The sequence below is a fragment of the Notolabrus celidotus genome, chromosome 1, assembly GCF_009762535.1.
Source record: "Notolabrus celidotus isolate fNotCel1 chromosome 1, fNotCel1.pri, whole genome shotgun sequence".
Lineage (NCBI taxonomy): Eukaryota > Metazoa > Chordata > Actinopteri > Labriformes > Labridae > Notolabrus > Notolabrus celidotus.
In genome coordinates this window covers 4,964,884-4,973,753 of record NC_048272.1, presented here as the reverse complement: position 1 = coordinate 4,973,753, position 8,870 = coordinate 4,964,884, and the positions used below count along the sequence as shown (strand labels likewise).

General features: G+C 38.7%; 1 protein-coding gene across 2 annotated transcripts; it reads right to left on the bottom strand.

Annotated features, from left to right (window-relative positions):
• Positions 1–2,179: 2,179 nt before the first annotated feature.
• Positions 2,180–7,993, bottom strand: myl6 (myosin, light chain 6, alkali, smooth muscle and non-muscle). Of its 2 annotated transcripts, XM_034692776.1 has the most exons (7): positions 7,866–7,978; positions 7,647–7,772; positions 7,514–7,541; positions 5,433–5,576; positions 3,767–3,940; positions 3,540–3,617; positions 2,180–2,569 (listed from the first exon to the last, which is right to left on the bottom strand). In XM_034692776.1, the coding sequence occupies exons 3-7, from the start codon at positions 7,515–7,517 to the stop codon at positions 2,541–2,543; spliced, it is 429 nt and encodes a 142-aa protein (XP_034548667.1). In that variant the 5' UTR covers positions 7,518–7,541; positions 7,647–7,772; positions 7,866–7,978; the 3' UTR covers positions 2,180–2,540. The 2 variants fall into 2 exon arrangements, with proteins under 2 accessions (XP_034548667.1, XP_034548658.1); XM_034692767.1 differs by lacking the exon at positions 7,647–7,772 and having other exon boundaries at positions 7,866–7,993.
• Between the last annotated feature and the right edge of the window lie 877 nt (positions 7,994–8,870).

The window sequence follows — 8,870 nt, the reverse complement described above, 5'->3', positions numbered from 1 at the left end:
CCTCACTGTCCCCCCTGCTCGCCTTGTCACCATGGGGAGCAGAGCCTTCAGCCGCTCTGCTCCCCAGCTCTGGAACTCTCTCCCACCTGACCTCCGCAACACTGACTTACTCCCACATTTTAAATCCAAACTCAAAACCCATCTGTTTAAACTGGCTTATTCCATCTGACCACAACTCCTCTGTCCATTCACTTAAAACTTTTTAAATTGTGTTTTATTTACTGTTTGCTATTTAAACTCTGTTTGTTTTTTAATGTTGTAAGGTGACCTTGAGTGCCAAGAAAGGCGCCTATAAATAAAATGCATTATTATTATTATTATTATTATTATCAAAACCTTACACTCAAGGAGCGAAACATCGGCCCAGATCTGCACCACTATAAGCACAATGTCAGCCTCACACTTTTTGCAAAACAATACACACAGTGATTTTCAAAACACTAAACACACTTTTATACATTAGACACAGAAGTATATCATGATGTCACTTCCTTGCAATTCCAAAGCACTGACTGTCAAATTACCACACCTATGAGCCAATTGGTTAAACACAGCCATCAAGTGCACAAACACATGATTGCTTAATTGTAGACACACCAATCAGGTTTAAGCACTATACAATGCATTAGGTGAGTTCACCTGTCTTCAACTGGATACAGTATAGGTTTGTCTGATATTTGCTGAGCTTACAGTGTTATGCACACTACTGTAGTAGCATGAAAACTGGGATATGTTTTGTTGTGATTCTCCATGTTGTCATGTTGACTGATTTGGGTCTATAGAGAGAAATAAATGATATTTTAATCAGTCTGCAGCATTGGTCTTGTGTAGTCTGGTGAACTTGTTGTATATTTGCACTTTCTCTGTGTATTTCACTTACAGTACTCTTGTCACTGAGAGGTAGAATTGCTAGAATTGTAGGTTAGCAACAGCAGTGTGTAGCTGGTTCAAACAGAATTCAGTCATATGAAATGTGTGTGTTTCATATGGTAACAAAATATGGTTTTGATAAATTAGTGTTACGTTTTTTATAAGAGCGTTCTGCTACTTGTGTTTGTGTGTACTGTTTTGAAAAAATTTACCCCGTTTTCAAAATTGTGTTTAAGCAACGTAAAAAACTGTAAAAGGTAAACCACACCCATGAACCCAAAACCAGAAATGAAGTAAACCATAAAAAGGGAATACTCATGATTAACAAATAAGACATGCAAATCAACATTATGGCCCGACACATTTTAACAGCACTATATTACTCTGCCATTAGCATAAGATATACTGAATTACAACTGTCAACTGAATTATGAAGCTCCAGTGAGGAACTCCAGGTTTGTGTTGGTTTGTATCCTCTGGGAAAAGCGGTCTATGTTGATACATGTGCTTCTTGACAACAAAAAAAAATCAGATCCTTCACTCTTTACAGTCAAATGTATCATCCATCAGGAAGCTTTGCTGTGGAAAGTTATAAAAAGACAGCATCAGCAGTAAAGAGTTAATCACTTGGTCAACTACCTCTGGCCAGTGGTTTCAGACATTAAATGTGACTGTATAGAAACAGTCGCTCTTCTTGTTAAAGGTCTATTTAGGGTTTTTCATTAGGTCATAAATAGGCATCAATATTATTTTCAGTCTTTTCCTAAACCTGTAAATAAAACTCCTCACAGGAGCTTTAGGCATTACAAAGTCAGACAGAGATTCTATGGGTTTTTTACCTGCTCTTAAACACAAGAGAGAAATGTCAGACTTATATAATATATTGATTTTATTTTTTTTTTACTTTTGCCTCTTGGGGTTTACATGAAATAGAGTCTGAAAAATGAAAATAATCATGGCTGAATCCAATTTAGCATTGACAGTTTCAGGGTCATAGTTCGCTGGTAAACTTCTCAGAGTCATGACTTCAACATAACCCTTTCATATTGCCAGATCAAGGCACAATATTTATGCACCTGTCAAATCCCCCTCTTAAAATATATGCCTCAGAGGCAGGAGAGATTGGGGGACTGAATTGGCAGAGCAGGTAGCGTTGATTGTGTGTATGAGTGTTGTAACTCTAAAGTAAGATATAGCTAGTTTTAGCCAACCCACAACAAATTATTGTTGCTATTCTCGCTCCTTTTAATGTGATAATGTGTTAAGCAATAAAACATATTTGATTTCAGAAAAGACCCACAGCCTGAAAGACACTTTGGAAACAAGGACTTTTATTTAACACTGTTAAATGTTACATTTCACATTATCATATCCACCCAAACAAAAAGAAGTAACTAAAAACAAGACTGAAAACAACGGAGCACGTGAAATCATCAGGAGAGTGTACAGTTGTGCCTGTGAGATTTAACACTGTTTGGAGAATGAGATGAACGGGTTTATTCACATTAGACAGAAAAGGCACTTAAAAATGTAACAGATGTATAAAAAAAAGAGAACCAACACACAGACTTGTAGGAGGTAGGACAACTGGATGGAAGGAAATTTGAGACAAACAAAACAAAGACATTTAGGATTAAAATCAAAGCTGGAGATGTGTGAATCTGACATCCTCAACCGCTCATCACCATCCGGACAAGTTCTGTTATGAAGACACAAAAAACACAACATCAGCATTAAGTTTGAATACAAGCTGCTCACTCGCCAGAAGACAGCAGAAACTTTTTAATGTCAGCTCTTCTCCACATTCAGCCTAAAGACAGCAGTAAGCAGCGTTTCTACATTCACATTGATTGAATCTCTCAGTCTGGAAGGTGGTTTTAGATGTAAGTTGGGGCAGACTCCTGGAAACCTGCAAGTTTCCAGAAATCTTCATCCTTTAATTGCTAGGCTTCATGATAAGACACAAACAAAGTGTCTTTATTCCTCTTCTCTTCATACATGTATGCAATGCCTCTGTGCTGTGGTGAGTTTCTGAGCTGTTTCTCTTTCTGAGTTTGGATATAATCAGTTAGTGATCATGTGACCCAAAGACAATATGACCTCACAGACTGTATCAATTATGGATGTAGTATCCGTGAGTTCACCCATCTGTTCCTGAGCGCTGTTTTGAAGCAAATCGACGGCGGCAGCCATATTGGAAATGAGGAACTCAATAAGGCATAGTGTGATGTAAAGAGGCGGAGTTTGAGCCTCCTAGCCAACAGCTATGTGTTCCCGACCGGGAGTCAAGTCAGTCATGTCCTTATTTGGGCAAAAACTTGTAATCTTAATATCTTCTGAACTGTTGTGTTAGAAAAAAATCCCCCCCCCCCTGTACAGTGTGTGCAGATAGAGAAATTAACTACGTAGGGCCAAGCTGTTTTTTAGCTGTATTAATGCTGCAAAGATCGTCTTTTTTGAGTTGGTGTCTATGTGGTTTCTGGTGTTTCTGCAGCCAGCCTCAAGCGGATTCTCGATGAACTGCAGTTTATAACACTTCCGCATGGGCTTCACAGTTTAAGACCGGAGGTTGCTGCTTGTATAACCCTTATTATCATGATAAAGTCTGTAATACAGTCTGGTTTAGTTGTTCAGATTGTATGCATCATCCTCACACTGTGCAGTTTTACCTTCATAGTTTATGTAGCCGTTAGCGTCTTCATGCCCTGCTAGAAGAGTCTCCACCTCCTCCTCTGTCATCTTCTCACCTAAAAAGCACAGAAAAAATACTGAGTATTCATATGAAGCATTTATATTACTTTGGATATGCATAACAAGAGGGCAGACAGGTCAAACATGCTTTTAAGACGAGGATTAATGACAAATCTTTATATTTGGAAGGTTTTCTTTGACATACCTAGTGTAGTGAGTACATGACGTAGCTCTGCTCCCATCACGGTGCCGTTTCCCTCCTTGTCAAAGACACGCAGACCCTCTACTATGTCCTCAAAGGAGCCCTGATCCTTGTTCTTAGCGATAGCCTGAAGCATGGGCAGGAACTGTTCAAAGTCCAGCATCTTGTAGTTCATCTCTGCATGTGAAAATAAAAACATGAAATTAAGTTGCTCATTGTTAAAACTTCTTTCATAGGACACCACCATAAACAAAAGGGGAATTAATAATACAGGGTTGTTTGCTTATTTTTAATGGAACAGTGTGGGAGTAGATTGCAACTTTGAACACAGCGCAGCTTGTACACGGCTTAAAGAAACTACCAGTTAGATAGCATGATGAATATTATGTTTCATGTTATGTTTTCATGTTTTCAGGGTAAAGTTGTTTAACTTATCAGATCCAAAATTATGTTTGCTTATTGCTTCATGTTTATCATACATCTCTATAACTTCATCAGTTTGATACCATCAGGGCTGCAGCTGAACTATGGAGTATAAAACTGTCGTATGCACCACGAGAATAAATATGGGCAAAATATCTGCTTCACAGAATAAATGGGAGTCATTAGAGTCAGCTGTGTTCGAACACTGAAGGTGAGAAAGTGATATTATTTGCCATGCATTCAGTCTGCATTTTTTCCTTCTTTGTTGATTTTAGTCAGGACAATGCATTTGACTTGTCTTCATTTTTTCTCATATCATAGTGTTAGGGTTGCAAAGGGGTGGAAAATTCTCTGTAAATTTCCAGAAAGTTTCTGGTAAATTTCCATGGGAAGTTAAGCTGGGGAATTTTGGAAATATTAAAATTTGGAAACTGTCCATGGGGACTATTATGGGAATTTATGGGAAATAACTGGGAATTAAATGGGAATTGAGTGTAATTAAATGGAACAGTATCATATCCAAGCATAAACATTTGTTTTGTTATAAGCAGATATCCATCCAAAATAATACAATTAAACAGATTTATTTGTAAATAGAACTTTATCAAGTGTTAGAAATTGTATTGAACAATCAATTATTTCATTAAAGAACAAAAACATGAATGTTGAGTTAAATATTACCCATTCAAAAATTAACAAAAATTCAATCCCGACAAATGAAAAGAGCCCCTCTCCTTCCAAATAAGTCCCATTCAACATGCAAATAAAAAAGAATCTCCCCTCAAGCTTCTCACGCCTAGCCTCTGCATTTATGCTAAACCCTTTCAGGCCATGGGCTCTTCCTGGGCTCTTCCTAAATTTCCTATTAAGGGCCAACCTTCAATTTAGTAAAGTCCTGGTTTATTCTCGTTTACTTCCATAAATTCACGTTTATATCCATGGAAAGTTTCCAACTTTTAAAATTCCAGGAATTTTGCAACCCTACATAGTGTGCTCTGGGTTTGTAAAAGAATGAATGTGTCCATGATCGGTCACATGTTGCTTGCACCTTCCTATTCTTGTGAACACACTCACAGTACCTCTGCATTTACTGATGGAGGTTTTGATGAAGGATTATAATTGTGCACACAAACCTAACAATTAGCCGTTCAACAAACCTCACTATTAGCCAAGGCTGTGATATATCAGCAGGTTTAATCGGTTGAATCATTTTAGTTGTAGGTGTAGTTTTAAATTTAACACAAACCTTCTAACTTGGGGTTTCCCAGGACTTTGAGCACCTCAGCATTGATGGGGTTCTGACCAAGGGCTCGCATGACATCACCACACTGGCTGTACGTAATCTTCCCCTCACCCGTCCGGTCGAACAAGAGGAAAGCCTCCTTGAATTCTGACATGGAGACAAAGAGGCAGAGCTCAAAGTGGGCTCTATAGTAAAACAGTTTGAACACACTTTGGAGACACAAGGAAATAAATTCACAGAACCAAAAACTTTGCATAGTAGAACATCTGATATCACTGTATAAGTCATTCTACTGGAGACAAAACATGTCTGCAGCAAGAGCAGATCCAGACAGCTGATTCTTTCCTACTACCTCTACTTCTACAATTGTTGGAGCTCTTTCCTACTTTACAGTGTACACTCACAACTTTTAAAATCAAACAGTGATTGTTTTCTTACCAGGGTATTACTTGGATTTCTTAAAAGTCCAATTAACAAACATTCTTGAATGGAAACGCTGATTTTACTGTTTTTTCTAGCATCTAACCCTGATCTCAAATCCCCTGCAGCTAATCTGGTATCAGAGTATCAGTATGGAGGGGGGTTGGGGGGTTACTGGAGCTACAACTATACTTATAACAAATAAACAAGTGTTAGAAAGTCCAACAACACTGCTGTCATATGAATCAAGCCAACAAAGCAGCTTGTGTTCTGCACTAGTGTATGTCTGTGAACAATTTTAAACGGGCCACTAAAAGGTAGTTTCAGTGCCCTTTGCCACGCCTTTAAGTACTCAAAAAAATGTAGGCCAACACCCTGATCCCTCAGTTCTCTGCAAAGCACAAGTTGTCAGTCGGACACATGCCTACAAGCAGGGTATTTAAGGTGCATATTTGGGCATCAGCAAACAAACACACTAACAAGCTTTACTAAGACATTTACTGTATTAGTGGCAGCAGTACTGAGAGGTAATGAAAATGAAGTCACATTTAAAGATTGTTCTATGAAAGAGAGGGGGGGGGTTATAACTTAAGAGGGAAGTTAAGATTGAAGATGGTGAGTGTTCGGATCACAAGGAGAAGTTTCTGTATTTCAATCTGTGGTGTAAAACTGTGGAACAGTCTCAATATGGAGCTACAGCAATATCAGAACATAATCCAGTTCAAGAACTCCAGCGGCAACAGCTTCTACTACTCGTCTCATCACTATCACCTCTCTCTCTTACTCCCCTCTATCTGTCTTTCCAGACCCAACTCAGTCGAGGCATGATGGCTGTCTAACATGAGTGTAGTTCTGCCTGAGGTTTCTGCCTGTTAAAAGGAAGTTTTTCCTCACCACTGTAACTAGCTAAATACTGCGATGTGCAATGCTCATGATGGATTAAGGTGGGGTCAGACTGAGTCTTACCCTGTCTTGAAGTTGGGTCTCTGTTCATAATTTGACATAGAGTGGTCTAGACCTCCTATGTTTGTAAAAGCGTCCTGAGATAACGTTTGTTGTGATTTGGCGCTATACAAATAAAGATTGATTGATTGATTGATTGATTGAAGAAGGATTAAGTATAAAGAAAGGATTTTCATGGAGGTACAAGGAGGAAGACAAGCGTTGTATCATGAGGGGTTTACTTTTGATTGTAGTTGTAAATATGAAGATAATATATGAAGACTTGATGTGTGGGAGTGCACTAGTATAATGCCAGATAATAGTGAATAAAGGGGTAGGATTAGAGAAGTTTTCACTTCTTCTTACTCCTTTTCACACAGGTAAAGTAAAATGTTTCAGTGTTTGCTAATGGAACTTATTGATTTTGTTTCTTTTGTATAACTATTTCTTCTTTTCTACTTGTATGTTTTTGTTTTTTCTATTTTACTTTTACATGATCAAAATAAAGACATCAAATTAAAATGGTTAAAAAAAAAAAGACTCGGTTTGTCGACACCGTGTGGAGTAACATAAAAAGATCCAGCAGCATTTAATATCAGAAGTTAAGCTACGAGCCAGGGTAACGGATTTCAAAGCTATTGTTTTAAATGAATATATTTATTTAATTAGAAGAGTAAAAAAAACCTGGAGGAGTCCCCTCTGTAAATTAGATGTGAACTCACCCATGATCTGGTCCTCTGTGAAGTCAGACTGGTTGAGACAGGCAGGGTTAAAAGCACAACAGTTAGGTTAGATGCTGCTGACGAACAACACGCTGGTATTAGTGTGATTAATCCTCCATTAGAGCTCACGTACTGTCAGAAAGAAGCATGGTAGCTACAGGCTTTAACGCTGAAGCTAGCTGTGGTTAGGATGAGCAAAGCAGGCCAGGGGGGATAACGCTGCTAGCTTAACGTTAACTAGGTTAGATGATTTGGAAGCCTTTGGAAGCAGCACAGGCCAAAGCATTATACTGTTGTATTTAACTCTATTAAAAGTAGCTTCACAGATAGATTCAATATTATAATTACTTACCATGTCTGCGACAGGTTGTCGGATGACAAACGGGCGAGGGTATCTTCCCTAAACTAGGAGGAGGATGACTACCGGCCAGCTCCGGCTGCATTACATCATCGATGACGCCAACGCAGAGGTAACACCAGCCAATCACAAGGCTCGGTTTCACAGATGCATTTCTGGCATTTTTTGCAGGAGGGGGGTCTACAGCTTCAGGGCACCAAATACCTCACCCTCTTTGTTTCCACCCTCTCAGTGGTGGACAGTAACTAAGTACATTTACTTGAGTACTGTTAACTTAAAGGCTCTGTGAGGAGTTTTGAACTGGCTGAGAAACAGACTGAAAATGATACTGATGCCTCTTTATGACCTTCAATAGCAAACAAGTCCATCAGCAGCAACATTGACACCTTCTCTGTTGTCATTTTTAATGCCTGAAAACACCCTGAGGGGGTAGGCGTCACCAGATGATGGACATCTCGCTTTAGAAACAGCCTTTATTTGACTGTTTTCATGGAAAATAATCACATTGCCTGATAAAGTTGACTGTTGAAGACAACAGGATGAGGCTTTTGTTGAAAACACTACTTTTGCATGTATAGGACAAGCGATAAGAGGTTCCTCACAGCAGCTTTAAGTACATTTTTTGAGTATCTGTTCTTTACTTGAGTATTAATTTTAAGGGGGTACTTATTACTTTTACTCCACTACATTCAGAAGACAATTATTGTGCTTTTTACTCCACTACATTTCTATCAGTGCTCTAGTTAACCATTTCTTTTGCTTTGAAGCCAGCTCATGAATTTCCTTCTCTTTTCTGAAATCTGATCCCACGGTTGAACGTGGAGCAAACACAGAGCAAGTTCCACTCAGATCAGGCAGTTCATTTAGAGGTGGTAATGATGGCTTTAATTCTCCGCCTGTGCACCCATGGTCATATCTTCAGCCCGTGTTAGAGGTTTTTAAAATGAAGAATGATTTGTATCGTTTCAAATGTTCTCCTTGTTTTCCACTCTGCCCAAA

What these genes read in the sequence shown, in the direction of transcription:
- myl6 (XM_034692767.1), bottom strand. An exon ending in GGGAAACCCCAAGTTAGAAG is followed by an intron (nt 3,941 to 5,432) that starts GTTTGTGTTAAA and finishes TTTCACATGCAG; the next exon opens with AGATGAACTACAAGATGCTG. An exon ending in CGGCTACATAAACTATGAAG is followed by an intron (nt 2,570 to 3,539) that starts GTAAAACTGCAC and finishes TCTTCATAACAG; the next exon opens with AACTTGTCCGGATGGTGATG.